The sequence below is a fragment of the Elephantulus edwardii genome, unplaced genomic scaffold (genome assembly GCF_000299155.1).
Source record: "Elephantulus edwardii isolate Elephantulus edwardi_28Jun2011 unplaced genomic scaffold, EleEdw1.0 scaffold00059, whole genome shotgun sequence".
NCBI classification, from domain to species: Eukaryota; Metazoa; Chordata; class Mammalia; order Macroscelidea; family Macroscelididae; genus Elephantulus; species Elephantulus edwardii.
The window spans coordinates 12369643-12385401 of NW_006399809.1; the positions used below are offsets into that span (position 1 = coordinate 12369643).

Genomic DNA, 15759 nt, shown 5'->3' on the forward strand with positions numbered 1-15759 from the left:
TGATGTAAAGAGAACCTTTAACCTCTTGTTTTTAAAATGTATTATTTTATATTTGCACACAAACTTTGTTTACATTGTTTTTCATTCATATACATTGTGTTCCACAGATTCTTTCATTCATATTGTGTATTATAGGATCATTTCCATATATTGTGTTTTATACAGTTCATCACCATTGATTTATACCCATTAACACCTCTCCTTGTCAGGTCACTTAAGATTCTGAGATGCTCTTTTGAATAATCTTAAATATGGACTAGCTGCAATTTGGAAATAGGCTCTATTTTGGAAGTTCTGCAAATCAATGTGTACATTTGATGTATTTCTCCATGTAAATATTGTTGCAAGTTGAGGTCATTGAACACTCAGGGGCATGGAAGGGGCAGCTCTGGACGGTAGAAGGAAATTGAGTGCCGTAATTAGAACATTTCGATTCAAGTAGTTCTTGCCTTAAGGGAAATACCCTGTTTGGGCATTCTTATTTGTAAAATATTATGGAAATTGAAGGACAGAATGTGAAGGTGCTTTGTCAATTTAAAGTCAAATGCTAATCAGATATACATACAAGGGAATGGAACCTGAATGAGAACATTTCTTAGTGGTGGAGAATGTATCTCCTAGACTCCATGGGGCCATTTGTCGTCTTACCTGGATGAGGAGAGAAACTAATTTTGAAGTTGTGGTACAGAACTTCAGTGGAGGAATCTTAAAATGGAGATATTCCGAGTTCCGACTTGCCTCTTCCCCCATGAGTCTAGAAAGGGCCAACAACTGCAGGACAGCTTTGTAGGCATGGTTTGCACCTACCCACAGTTTGAGGGCAGGGATCAGGCTGGGAGCAAGGATGCTGGGACCAGAGGGAATGGGCATTAGGGACTGTGAGGCTCAGGCAGAGCACTTGTCAACAGCCCACTTTTTTATTCTGTGTCCTTGCCACGAAGCAGCTCAGATGGCGCACTGGTTAAGCTTTCAGCATAGCTGACCCCTCCAGTAGGTTTTAGAGGCTGGGAATTGCCTGCTAAGATTGCCCACCTATCTCCTGTAGACACTCTGGTGTATTGGAACTGCCAAAGCAGCCCTTGGGTATAGGCTTGGAAACTCTTGGAGCAGTTCTGTTGGGCCGCTGTGAGTCGGAAACTGGTTTGAAGTTTCTGTTTTTCTTTTCACGTGCATTCTTTATTGCCGCTGGCAGTGATGGGCAGACCTTCGCGTTTGGTACAGTTGGACCAGGAGAAAAAGATCTACGACTGCCAGTGGCCTTGTAAACCTTGACTGGAATCCGAGGCTTTGGAAGGAGCAAGGTAGAGCTGGCCGGAGGGGCACGGGTCACCTCCACACAAGCTCCTGGAGGTGGGATAGGGGGCTCCTCCGTGCACACAGGCACCTCCCCGTGAGGTCCTGACGGGGTGACACCGCCATGTCGGGTCTTCAAGGGGGTGTAGCTTCTACACATGAGCCCCTGCGGTTGCGCCCTGGGACTCCTCTTCATGGACTCCTTGCGGGGGTGGGACATCTCCAGGTGGGCTTCTCCTCGCAGGCCCTCAGACTCCTATGGGGTCTCCTCCATGTGGGCTCCTCGTGCTCCTTAGGGGGGCGCTCCTCCACGTAGGTTCCTTGGGCTCCTGGGGGGGCTCCTCCACGTGGGCTCCTCGGGCTCCCTGGGGGCTTCTCCACACGGCCCTTCGGATTCCTGGGGGTCCTCCTCCACACAGACTCCTAGGACTCTTGAGGGAGCTCTTCTACGTGGACTCTTTGGACTTGGGGAGGGGCTTCTCCACGCGGCCTCTTTGGACTCCTGGGAGGGGGGCCTGCTCCACGTGGGCTCCTCGGGCTCCTGGGGAGGGCTCCTCCATGCAGGCCCCTCGGGCGGCCCCCTCCTGGCGCAGCCCCTCCAACCCGCCTGCATTGCGCGCTGGGGCCGGTGGGTAGGGCCTGGCCTGCCAGGCAGGAGGAGCCAGGGCGGATTCGCCAGCTGGGCTGAGATCCTGGCTGGGCGGACAGGTTCGCGAGCCTTCCACAGCTGTTGATTTAAAGGATTTATGTAATTTGTACTAAGTAAATGGAGAGTCTATTTTTGAAAACTATCACACATACGTGTGAATGCATGTCCGTGTGTACGCAAAATAGCTGTATATGGGAATGGAAGGATATTAGAATGTTTTATATGGACAAGATTTAGGATTTTTTCATTCTCTCTTCTATTAGTGGAAGTTGTTGTGTCTGTGCTCCGTTCTATGTTAGTAAATTCTGTGGAGCACTGCCATCTAGTTAGAGAAACGCAGTCCCTTTCCCTCAGGGAATTACATTCTAACTAATGTGTATACATAGTTATACAATAATTTTTATAATAAAAGAATTTTCTATTAAGAAGCCTCTGAAATTCTCTACAACTGATTCCTTTTAAAAGAAAGTGCTAATGCAGCCTTCCAGCACTTGCTGTGAGGGTGCAGGTAATTTATCTGCTCCTAGCTTAATGTGAGCTTTTAAAAATTCTCCGGAATAAATATTGAAGTCTTTTGAATTTGAATGAAAAACAAATCTTTCCTTGGCCATCTTTTTCTCTGAATTGAAAAGATTTAGTAATTTACAATTTCAACATTATTTTGAAAAATGCTCTATATCTACATTAGCCCTTTAGGGTGCCTGTGTGTTAAGGTGGGCAAACTGCATTATCAATTAATGATGCCTCGGAAGGCTTTAGACAAAGTTGGTGATCTCAGGAATAATCATCATTTAGAGTATTTTTCTGCTGTAGGCAAGAGGGCAAAAAATACTGTAAGGGTACTTCCAGAACACTTGTGTTTTTATGTCCTTAAACTGTGTGCTCACAAGGCATTATTTGCTTTACTTGGGAATTCATTTCAAAAGACACATAGAAAGATATTTTTATTTATTTAATAAATAAATGTATAGCTCTAAAGCTTTATATAAAAATGAATAACCTCTATAAAATAAACCTGTGAGGACAGTGGTGGTTCAGTTCTTGCCTTTCTATGTGGGACATCAGGGATTCATTCCTTGTCGGTGCACCTCATCCAGAGCTACCATTTACCAGCCAGTGGAGGCTTGCAAGTAGCTGAAGAAGTTCAGTGGTGCTTTCAGACTGAGGCTGGGAGGAGAGCCTAGCAGTCTGCTCCCCAGAGTGGTCCTGTGAGAACACTGGATGGCAGTGGATTATAGGAATGGAGCTGCCCGGAGCTTGTTTGTTCTGTTGTGTACGGGGGCATTGTGAGACAGTTAGGGGCTAATGCACCAGCAGCTCACAACAACATATTACAGGTATAAGCAGATGGATTGCATCTCCATCTCTGCATTTCCCCCCTCCCCCCAAATATAGATAAATAGGTAAGAAAGAATAAAGAATATTTAGGGCAGAGACACCTAGATCTTTGTCCTTTCCTTTCCAACCTTGATTTCTGTGTATATCAGCTGGGTAAGTTACTGAACTTCTCTTTTCCTAAGTTTCTCATCTGTGTATTGGAGAAATGGTAGTACCTTTCACATAGAGTGATTGTGACAGTTTATTGATTTGTTGTTGTTATAGTGTGCTGTTGAATCAGAACTGACCGATAGTAGGTTGTCAGAGGCAGTCAGCTGTGGGAGATTGCTCTCCTTCTCCCTCAGAACAAGCAGCTGATGGGTTTGAACCCAGTGAAGTGCCTGGGATGTAAACTGTACTGAGATAATAACTATGCCATTGAATTGAAATGAACAAAGGAATACAGACAGCGAGCAGATTATGAATTAATCTTGCAGATGATACACAGGACTGCCATTCACATGCTAAGAACTCAGAATTACTTGCTATATCTAAATGGAAAAGGTATTTTTGGAAGTAGAGTGATAATGACCTTGACAAATCCCATTTTTCCCTCTAGAACTGTAAGGGTGAAGGACTAATTTTCTGGTTTCCCAGGAAATACATTGCTCTTAAAATTTAAAACAAGGTCAGGTTACCCTTTTTTTACCAGAATTAAGTAGTAGGATTTTAAAAGCTTACTGTTATTCTCAAATGAGAAAAAATTAACAGCAAAATTATAAAGTAGGAACAAAATATAAATAATATTTTAAAGGAATTACAGATAAAAATCTATAAGAATTAATAGTTGAGTCAAAAATCTTAGTAGTCTCATGTGAAGCTGGTTATATTGTTGTTAGCTTGGTGGTGTTTTTTCCTTTTCTCTTTTTTCTTCGCCTCTGTATTTCTGTTATTGAAATTTTTTTAAAAGAATAAAGTTTATTGTATCCAGACATTGCAGAAGTTCTATAATATAAAGAAATGATTGCTACTTCTTTACCTCACCTCAAATCTGCTCCCTGTTGTTGCTATTTGCTGTGGAATCACCTGTGACTCATAGCAACTCTATGTACAACAGTTTTGAAGCCTGCCCTACCCTGAGCCAGTCTCTCTGACTCCAGCACACTGACCAGTGTTGCCCTAGTTACAGTATCAGCCTCCAGAAACTCTATGAACTTAGAGAAATGATGTAAGTTTTACAAGTGTACAGGTCTTTTATTCAGAGGGTCACTCTGAGTTGTCTACTACTCGACAGCACTTAACATCACATTGGGGTTTTCCTCTCCTGCGTTGTCCCTCCACCCTTCAAAGCATGTACTTCGGCAAAGATTGGTCCCTCCTGGCTACATGCCCAAAGTATATGAGACATAGTTTCAAAATCCTAGGCTCCAAGGAGAAACTTGGTTTCACCCTCTCTAAGATAGACCTGTTTTCTTGGCAGTCCATGGTATATTTAAGACTCTTCTCCTGCACCATAACTCAAAGACATCAATTCTTCTGTCATCCCAAGTCATTACCCAGCTCTCTGATGGCATAGCAAGTAATTGCAAAGACCATGGCCTGCATCAGGTGCACCTTAGTCTCCAGACTATCATTGCCTTTCAGTATTCTGGAGAGGTCCCTGACAGCAGATTTTCCTAGTGTAATTCATCTTTTGATTTCCTGATTGCTCATTGCATGAGTGTTTGATTGTGGAGCCAAGCAAGCTGTCACTGTTAACAATCTCAATATCTTCTCCATTCATCATGGTGCTGCAGTTTCACTCGGTGAGAATCTGTTTTCTTGATCTTGAGAGCTTCAATCCATATTGAAGACTACAGTCCTTGACCTTCTACAGCAAGTGCTTCAGGTTTTCCTCAGTTTCAGCAAGCAAGGTTGTGTCATCTTCATAACATAGGTATTTGATGAGTTTTCCTCCAGTCTTGATGCCACATTCCGCCTCATAGAACCCAGCCCTCCAAATGATCTATTCTGCATATAGATTGAAAAGGTGTGGTGACAGGACACATCCCTGACACAGTCTTCCTGATTTTGAACCGTGCTGTATTTCCCTGCTCTGTTCTAAGGATTGCCTCCTGGTCCAATAATAGGTTTTGCTAAGCACAATCAAGTGATCTGGGATTCCCATTCTCCTCAAGGTTAATCACAATTAGTTATGGTCCACACAGTCAAATGCCTTTGCATAGTCAATGAAACACAGATAAATATCCCTCTTAAACTCTGTTTTCTGCCAAGATCCATCCCATATTGGCGATAATACCTCTAGTGCCATGACCTATTCTAAACCCAGCTTGTATTTCTGGTAGTTCTCTGTCAATGTACTGTTTCAGTTGTTTTTGGATAATTTTCAGCAGGGTTTTGCTTATGTGCGATACTGTATAATAATTTCACACTTGATTTGATTACCTTTTTTTGGAATGGGAATATAGATGTCTTCCAGTCAGTTGGCCAGGTAGTTGCCCTCCAGATTTCTTGGCACAACTTAATGAGCACATCCAGAGCAGCATCTGTTTGCTGAAATATGTCAGTTGATATTCCTTCATTTCCTGGGGCTTTATTTTTTGTCAAGCCCTTCAGAGCAGCCTGAACTTCCTCCTGCATCACCATTGCATCTTGATCATGTATTGTTTCTTTAAATTCTTCTGTATCAGTCAATTCTTTTTGGTTCAGTGACTCTGTATACTCCTTTCAACTTCTTTTAATGCTTCCTGAATCATTCAGTATTCTGCCCATAGCATCCTTAAATATTGCAGTTCAAGGCTTGAATTTGTTTTTTAATTTCTTCAGCTTAAATACTGAGTGAGTTTGTCTCTTGATTTTTGGACTCCAGTTCTTTGCACATTTCATTATAATACTTTACTGTGTCTTACCATACTGCCCTTTGAAATCTTCTGTTCATCTTCTTAATTTCGTGATTTCTTTCCTTTGCTTTGGCTTCTCGGCAATCTAGTGCAGTATTCAGAGTCCTTTGTGACATCCATTTTAGTCTTGTCTTCTTCTGTCTTTGCAATGACTTTTGCATTCTTTGTGGATGGTATTCTTGATACCTCCCCACAGCTCATCTGGTCTTCATTCATTAGTGTTCAAGGCCTCAAATCTGTTCCTTAGTTAGTTTTTAAATTCAGGTGTAACAGACTCAATGTCAAATTTTGATTTCTGTGGATTTGATTTGACGTTATTTAGCTTTAATTTGAACTTGCATGTGAGTAGTTGATGATCTGTTCCACAATGAGCACCTGGCCTAGTTTTCACTGCTGATATTGAACTTCTTTAAAGATTCCTTCCACAGATCTTATCAGTCTGATTTCTGTGCATCCTATCAGGTGAAATCCATGTGTATAGCCTGCGTTTGTGTTTCTTATAAAAGATATTTTCTATGAATAAATCACTGATTGTGCAGAATTCTATCATTCTATCCTCAACCTCTTACCTGACACCAAGTCCATATTTTCCGACTAGTGATCCTTCTTCCCGGTTCCTAACTTTTGCGTTCCAGTCACCTATTATTATTAATGCATCTTGGTTGCAAGTTCGATCGATTTCTGACTGCACAAATTGGTAGAAATAATTTATTTCCTTCTCTTTGGCCCTGGTTCTAATGGTATTAACAGATTTTCCTTGTATGCATGCGTATGGATATTATTTTGTCACTGCATTGTATTTCAAGATGGACCTATCTAGCAACAGCCTTTTTAACTGTGAGAGCAACCCCATTTCTTACCTTCCCATTTGCAGTGTAGTACATCATATGGTCTCATCTGATTCAAAATGTCCCATGCCAGTCCGTCTCATTTCACCAATATTTCAATGACAGCATTTAAGCATTCCATTTTTTTCTTACTGATGTGCATTTTCCTACATTCATGTTTCTCCCATTTCATGCTCCAGCCATTTGTTTCTGCTTAAAACCATTGCGCCTCCTTTGTGTTTCCAAACTTGAGGGCTTAGCCTCAGTTTCCATATTTGCTAGTCTTCTCTGAGTTTGCTCTATTGTACATATGGTTTTCAAAGGCCTATTGTAGTTCCGAATTGGAAGACCAATCCTTCCTAGTCTGTCTTAATTTGGATACTTAGTTTTGGAAGAACATCTCACAGACAAGCATTTCAGTGAAAGGAGCAAATGAAAAACACTTTCCCCTTACAGACAATACCATACATGCAGTGCCCTCCACCTGCATGTGTGTCTTGTCCCTTCCCTTTCCCTGAATATCATCATTGTTTGCACTCCCTCCTAAACCGTCCAGGACCTCCCTTCCCCTAACAACCCTTTGATATGATGGCTTAGGCCACAAGTCACTTTTGTGATGTCTTGCACTTCATAATGTTTCTGGTCTCGCACATTGATTTCCATCTCATGTTTAGAGGTATTTAAGTCCAAATCCCACCTATCAGTTTCAGGGAGGGCTTTTTGTCTCTGGTAGCCCTGGAGAAAGGTGCTTATCCCTGAGCTTCTGTTCCAGGTCTTGTGGCATAGTCTCTCTGCTCTTCCTTTTGCACCACTTGACTGTCACAATATGATAATTTTCAAGGTGAGGACTATGTCTTCTTTAGATCTGGCATGCTACTGTTCTTTATTTGGCCCAAGGGCTGCAGGTCTGAATATCCATCTGGCCTAGGCTGCTGGCTGGTAGTTAACAAAGACAATGGGACCCTGGGAGAAAAGGGGGTCCTTGACAGGGAGGCAAATCAGTGATCTCCACTGCAGAGCCCTGGGTTTGTGAAGCAGATCTGGGCCTGGGGTGACTGGTTAACAAAGCCAGTGGGATCCTGGAAGAATGGGAGGTTCCCTAAACTCCCATGTATCTTTGTCTCTTGGCTCTGTTCCTCACATTTCAGTTTGTGGTAGTTTCCATGTGATGAAACCTGTAGGTCCTAGTATTTCTTGTTGAATGGAAGAGTGGATGAAAATTACACATGGTGCTCTTCATTCACTTATGACCCAGCCTACTATTAGTATTTTAAATCAAAGTCTTGGCATTGTTTTTAAAGACTTCGTATTCTTTCACAAATTCCCAAGAGCCCAGCTTTTACACGTCATAAACTTTGGCTTGCTTATCTTTGAAGAATTTTTCTGTACTTTGGAAATATTTCTTTTTGAGAAAGTAACTTCCCTTTTTTTTTCTTTCCCCCTTTTAGCTGCCTTTGCAGCAGTATTGCACTGGTAAGATTGTTTTTCTTTATATGCTAACTTTTATGCAAATATTTATAACTCACCAAAGTAGTTTTCTATATATTTAAGGGAATTATTTCAGCATTTTAATGATTAATATATATTATTCCATCTGACACAATAGCCTGAAAAAATGGCTTAATTGATAAGTCAGGGTCAGTGTAATAGAACTTTTTAATAAAAAAGAGATCCATTATTAAAAAGGCTCTTTCTGGGGTTCTACATCATTTAACATTAATGTAGTCTTCATGTTGAGAAGATTATTAACTTTTTAAATCTTCTGGATAAAGAGAAATACAGATTTCCTTAATGAGAGAGTTCTAAAATGGTAACTGAGTGACATTTACACTTTAATATACAGTTTAATTGTATGTCACATAAAATATCATTCTAATTAATTTTCATTTAAAAAGTTTAATTTGCATGTGTTTCTTATAGAAAGACATTTTGGTAGAAACATAAAATAGATTGAGAAAAATATTGATACCATTGTATTTTTATTGTAAAGTTATCTCCTAAATTACAGATAATTTTAGTTTTGCTTTTAGAGTGTCTTTTAATAATAATACTTTTATGTTTCAACATTGTTGCTTTATTCTTTTTCTTTTCAGGAGCCATATAACGCATCTCTTTGAAAATGATCGTCATTTTTCTCACCTCTCCACATTGGAAAGGGAGATGGCTTTTCGTACTGAAATGGTTCGTTTTCATGTCCTGTTTTATAGTGGTAGTTTAAGAATGTTTTAAAAAAATTTAAACCTTTACTATGGAAACTTTTTACTTAAATTTTCAGATATTCTAGAAAAGAAAGAGTAGACAACTCTCAACATCCCCCACGTCAACAATTGATAGCACATGGCTGTTTTCCTTTTACCTGCTGCCTTCCACTTCCTAAACTGTTTTTCCCCCCACAGAAATACTAGTCATTTTAACATTTCATCTATAAATATTTGATAAGATAGGATCTCTCTTGAAATGTTTGGCTTACTTTTAAAACAACACCTTTGTCATATGTAAAACATAACCCAAAACCTATTTGCATAAATGAATGACCCTGGTTGGCTTTTTCTTTTCTCCCCAACAATTAATGTGTTTGAACTGAGATCTAAAAATAGTGTTTACACATTGTGTTTGGGTGGATATATTAAAGTTATTCTTTCTTACCATTTTGTTTGTTAGTTTCCTTTGTCATTGATTTGTTGGCAAATGCAGGTCATTCATTGTGTGCAGTTTAGCCAGTCCGAATGTGACTGATTGACTGATTGCAGCCCCATGGTGGTGTTTGACATGTCCCTGTATTCCATGTTTTTGAATAGTAATAGGTCAATAGGTCAGAGACTGAGGAAGCTGCAGGTTTGTGGTTTTGTTCTCCCACTCCCCTCAGTGGGACTACTTCATAGGCTGTGCTGAGTCCTAGATGTCTCACTTTGTGGTCCTGATTTTTGACCCATAGCTTTAGGTGTCCTAATGCTGTTTACTCTATGACCTGGTCATCAGATAGATCTGTAATTTCATGCTTGCAAGTTAGATAGAGATCCAGTGTCCACTTTTCTTTCTGGCATTTATTAACTGAAATAGTTTTTATCTAACTCTGTAAAAATACATTTATAGAAGTAACTTTCTCATAATGCCTATATGTTTATGTCATGTACACTTCATATATGTTTTATACTTCATGTGGAAAAGTGGGAGATTCTTGATGACTATTATTTCTAAGTTTTTATTAAAAAATAATGGTTTTCTAGAATCTTCCAATGGGTAGTTTGCTTCTTGAGTGCCATTATGGGTTGGTTTAATTTAACATGCATTGTAAGTGTTTCTTTGGCTGGTGAGAATCCTTGGTGTTGATTTTTGTGTCTTTCTCCTTGATATGACCTCACTAAGAAACCTAACAGAAGATTGGCTATGAGTCAGTTACAACTTGATGGCAATGAATGAGTTCTTTCTCATTCACATCACAAGGGTCGTCTTATATAGCTCTTCCCAGACCTCCCATCAGTCAGTTTTCTTAGGAGTCTCATTCCTTTCAGTCGCGAGTGGTCTTTAGAGGTCACAGTCTTGGTGTTAGCAAGCTCTAGTGGCCTAGTGGGTAAGCAGCGGTGCTGCCAACCTGAAGGCTGGTGATTAAAATCTACCAGCTGCTCTTCAAGAGAAGAATGGACAGTTTCTTCTCATGTGAATTATATACTGAACATCTGCTGGAGGGACAGCTGTGAGTCGGCTCTGAGTAGCTGGCATTGAGTGAGTGACTGGCCTTGATGTTAGAAATGCTCATTGTTTCTGGATTGACACTGATGTTTCTAGGCGGTTATGTTGTTAAGGTGCCTTCGAATCAAGCCCAGCTCATGACATCCTGTGAACAACAGGTGGAAGCCGTGCTCTGTCCTGTGTCATCCCACACTCTCCTCCATGCTAAAGTCCATTGTCCATTGGAGGAGCTTCTAGATTGATTTCAGGTTTGGAAGCAGGAGTGTCTCCACTTCCTAAACCAGATGCCTCTGGAAACGCTATGAACATAGAGAAATGATGCTAATTATAGAACAGAGTTCAGGTCTTTTGTTTGCTATGAGTCGTATTCGAGTTGATGGCACTTAACCACTGCTGAGACCAGTGTTGTTATACTTTGGAGGAACATTCTTCTACTTTGTACATCACTCTTTGTCAGTTTACTGTACTGTGATGCTGAACCTTGTGGCATTGGGGTGTCAAATGCCGTAACGGTGGCCCAAGATGGACAGTGTTTGGTGGAGCTTCTAGTTGTAAACTGGGTTTGGAAGCAGGAGTGGCATCCACTTTCTAAACCAAATGCCTCTGGAAAATCTATGAACTTGGAAAAACGACGATAGTTATGGAAAGGTATCATATCTTTTGTTCATAGATTTCCTATGAGTTATGTTCTACTTGATAGCATTCAGCTTTCCCGACATACTGCATATTCCCCCCCCCCGTGTGGGGCAAAGTTGGCTGATAGTAGTGTTTTGGTGATTCAAGTAAACAGTAGATTTGAAGTCTCTAGGCTTTTTGTAACTTTAAATTCATATTAAATCCTTTACTCATCTTGTTCATAAGCATGCCTCTTTTGATGATTCAAGTTGTTGTTGTGTACCGTCAACTTGGAACCAACTCCTGCCTGACCCTCCAGTGGGTTTTCAGAGAGAGTAAGTCACACAGAGGACACTGTCCATCTGCTCCTGGGGAGCAGCTGGTGGATTTAAACTGCATTCTTTTGTGTCGGCCACCAGAGCTCCCTAAAGTATAAAAAAAGATGCACTACCCTTGAGTTGATTCAAACTCTTCCAACGCAGTCACTGTTTAAGAGAGGAGACTTCTCATCTTTTTGGCAATGAGCAGCAGGTAGATTAGTACTGCTGACGTTTTGGTGAGTAATCTTACATGTCATGCACTATGTCACTGGAGTTCTTAGCATCAGAATGGGGAGTAAGATAGTTCTGGATGAAGCTTACTGAGTTAAGTATTGAGATAATTTTGACATCATTTTGAGTTTGTTTCCATTGAGACAAAGTTGTCTCAGTTGCTCAGCAAGTCCACTGTTGAGAGGCATAGGTGCTTTTATCAGTGATCAGAAACCTCCACAATTATTGTAGTAATTACTTTTACCTACTTGATCTCTTTGTTTTTCTAAAACCATGTACTTAGGCTTGGGGTTTTTAAAATTTGTTTGTTTATTTATCTAAGAAGACGCATAATAATGATTTACCTTTTGTAACTGGAATATACTCTTATTTCAGGGACTATATTATTCTTACTTCAAGACTATTGTGGAAGCCCCTTCATTTTTGAATGGTGTGTGGATGATTATGAATGATAAGCTTACTGAATACCCCCTTGTTATTAATACATTAAAACGGTTCAATCTTTATCCTGAGGTAAGTTACTTTTTCAAGTGAGTCCTTTCTCTTGTTTTGAAGCTGTTTATGCCTTAAATTAATTCTAAATCTAAGGTGTAATTCAAGATGTTAATTTTTTGTTTAAGAAAATGAATGTATTAGGAAGGATTGCAGGAAAAGCATCATTGTTGATTTTGTTGGACTTTGTATGAAAAGAATTATTATTTAAACATAAGAGCTCATTTAGGGATTAGAGTGGGAGAACATTGTTTATGTTACATTTTATTTCCTAAAAATGTTTCCTTTCTATTTGAGATTTTTATTTTATTGAGCACACTTTCTTCGGACTTAGTGGAGAGCTCAGAGGTAGGCCCAGAGGTGAGGGAAGAAGGCACTATCATTAGGTGTGAGTTGCTGGTGGAGAAGGGAGTGTGACATTGAATGAGCTAACACATTTCCAGAGGAGGGCTCAGATAAGACCTGTTAGTTATTAACCATCATGAATGTGGGGGAAATGCACGTCTTATCCTGGAGGTGATACATTGCAGCCTCCGCTATCATTATGCTGTTTGGCTGGCTGTTCTGTGCCAGTCACACATTATTCTAATTTTCACCAGTAAGACGTTTTAGTATCAATCAGGCTTTTTCTTCAGCTTCCTTTTTATTCTTCTGGATAGATTTTAGGCACTTGAAATTGGAATAGAATTATTTGATGTTTAAAATGTATTAAATGGAAAATTCACTTCTATTTAAGAAGATAAAAGGTTCTTTGGTTGTAAATTATTTACTCATGGCAGCTAGCCCAAAATGTTGTTGTGTACTAGCAAGTCAGAACTGACCCATAGTTGACCCTCCAGTGGGTTTTCGTAGGCAATCAGTCACGTGGGAGGAGATTGCCCATCTTTCTCCCATGGAGCAGCTGGTGGATTTGACGCATGTACCTTTGAATTGGCAGCACAATTTGTTATCACAAAGCCACCAAAATAGTCAAGTGATTTCTTTGCATAAAGATTGTAGCTAGGGAACACTTTGGGGCTGTTCTGTGTGCTCATATGGGTTTGCTAGGAGTCAGAATTGAATATACCATATACAGTCATAACAAGAAGTAGCTTGAAGTTTGACAGTTCTAATGTGTTATAAGGCACTGAGGAAGACTAGCTGTCTACTCTGTAACTGTGGAGTCACCAGGATTCAGGCCCAACTTGATGACAGTGTGTTTGTGCTTTTCAAGAAGACACTGCATCTATTGAAATTGTTTCTTTATATCTCTTATCAAGACCCTGTGTGTTTATTTATGATCAATTGAAGACTAATTAGTGAAGACTGTAGGAAATTATGAAACTCACTTTACTAGATTTAAAGGGAATTCTGGCTCAGGAAGGGCAAATTTGATAGTTGCTCAAATATGTGAAAAATATTTCATATTGGAAATTTGTTGATAATAATATCTTTTATTATAATTTTTTAAAATAGGTAATCTTAGCCAGCTGGTACCGAATTTATACCAAAATGATGGACTTGATTGGTATTCAAACCAAGATGTGCTGGACGGTGACCCGAGGAGAAGGGCTCAGCCCCATTGAGAGCTGTGAAGGCAGGTCCTTTGTGATCCTCCTGTGGCCTTTATGGCAGCCTACTTAGAGGCATCACATCTCCACTTTCCCTCTTTTTTTTAAAGAATTGCTTTGCATACAGTAATTTGTTTACATTGTTTCATTCATGTATATTGTAAGGTTTTTTTAAATTGGCTGGCATGTCATCTTTCCTACACCTTGGGTTGTACATTGTGTTTTATACAATCTTTGACTTACGTTGTGTTTCGTACATTTATATGCTTTGCATTTTATACAGTTAATTACTGTTGATCTCTGCCTATTACTACTTGTCTTTTTGAGTTCTCATTGAATCTTTCCTATTCCTTCACTGACCCCATCCCCTGTTTGCTCACTGAACTCTGCTTTCATAGTGATTTCACCCTTGTCCTTTTCCTGCCCCTTTGCTCCTTCCCCTGAACATTTATACATATCTTGCTCAGTTATCCTTCTGTTTTTACAATTATGGCCTTGTCCTTATGAGACTGAGTTAGCTCACTCAGCAAAACACCCTCTCGACTTTCTCATGTTATATAGTATTTTACTAAATTATGTATTCCATGTGTGAATGTACTGTGATTTCTCAATCCATTTGTTTTTTTGATGGACATTTTGCTTGCTTTTATTTTCTTACTATTGTGAATAACACTTTTATAAACATAGGTATATATATCTCTGTTTGGGTCTCAGTTTTAATTTTGTTGGGTTATATTCTTAGCAGTGCAATTGATAAAACCTCAGATTTGGTAATATAAAACAACAGTACTCTTACCATGTTTTTGCGTTTTGTGAGTCTACAGTTTGGAGAGGATACAAGGTAGTAGCTTCTCTCTTAGTGATGCCAGGACCCCTGCTTGTAAAACTTGAGTGTTTGGGCAGAATAAAATCAACTGAAGGCTGCTTCACTCCCACTTCCGTCTCCTGAGCTGAGATGTTTTCAAGGTTGGAGCACGGTGCTTCTAGGTAGGCACATAACACAGGGCTGTGGGAGCAAGCCTTCCAGTAAACAAGTGGAAGCTGCATGACCTCTTAACAACTTGCTCGACAAGTTCACACAGTATCACTTTTACCATATCCTATTGAAGCAATCTTAAATCCAGCCTGCCTCAGTGTCAGGGGTATGGCCTCCACATCTCTTTAGGATAAATATCAGACAATTTGCAGCCTTATTTTAAAACCAGGCAGCTGTTATCCTCCTCTTATCAAGAAAAGACATAAGATACATCATCTGTAGTAGCATTGTGCTTGCAAGTGGGAACCAGTAGTAGCTGTTTCAAAACAAAACTGTTTCATTTAAAATTACTTGAAATGTGAATGAATTTATCGTTGGTAACTTTTATTTTGCTTTTTTTTTTTACTTTCCAAGGATTAGGCGATCCTGCTTGCTTTTATGTGGCAGTTATTTTTCTTTTAAATGGATTAATGATGGCTTTGTTCTTCATATATGGCACATATTTAAGGTAAGATTATTCCTTGAAAATGTTAGCATGTGTTTATAATAAAACATAATGCAATAGTTAGAATAATTTTTGATATATTCTATTTTGTAACTCTAATGACTAAAAATATCTGCTTAGGGATATAAAGGGAGCTCTGGTGGTAAAGTAGATAACGAGTTGTGTGGCTAACTGAAAGAGAGGCAGTTCAAATCCACCAGCTGCTCCTTCGGAAAGGATGATCAGTCTCCTCCCATGTTATAGCCTTGGAAAACCCACTAGTGGGTCTGCTATAATTACTTCCTACTCTATGACACAATGACCAAGGAGGATAGAAGGAGAACTGATGCCTTTGAGCTGTGGTGCTGGAGAAGAGTACTGAGAATACCATGGACTGCTAGGAAAACAAATAGAT

General features: G+C 39.7%; 1 protein-coding gene across 1 annotated transcript in view; it reads left to right on the forward strand.

Annotated features, from left to right (window-relative positions):
- Nucleotides 1–1417: 1417 nt before the first annotated feature.
- Nucleotides 1418–15759, forward strand: part of LOC102876319 (probable C-mannosyltransferase DPY19L1-like) — a 126022-nt gene continuing 111680 nt past the window's right edge. Inside the window, exons 1-7 of the mRNA XM_006887630.1 lie at nucleotides 1418–1519; nucleotides 1590–2001; nucleotides 8435–8459; nucleotides 9080–9167; nucleotides 12218–12355; nucleotides 13790–13910; nucleotides 15275–15368. Of these exons, the coding sequence (XP_006887692.1) occupies nucleotides 1418–1519; nucleotides 1590–2001; nucleotides 8435–8459; nucleotides 9080–9167; nucleotides 12218–12355; nucleotides 13790–13910; nucleotides 15275–15368 (980 nt within the window). The remainder of the gene's footprint in view (nucleotides 1520–1589; nucleotides 2002–8434; nucleotides 8460–9079; nucleotides 9168–12217; nucleotides 12356–13789; nucleotides 13911–15274; nucleotides 15369–15759) is intronic.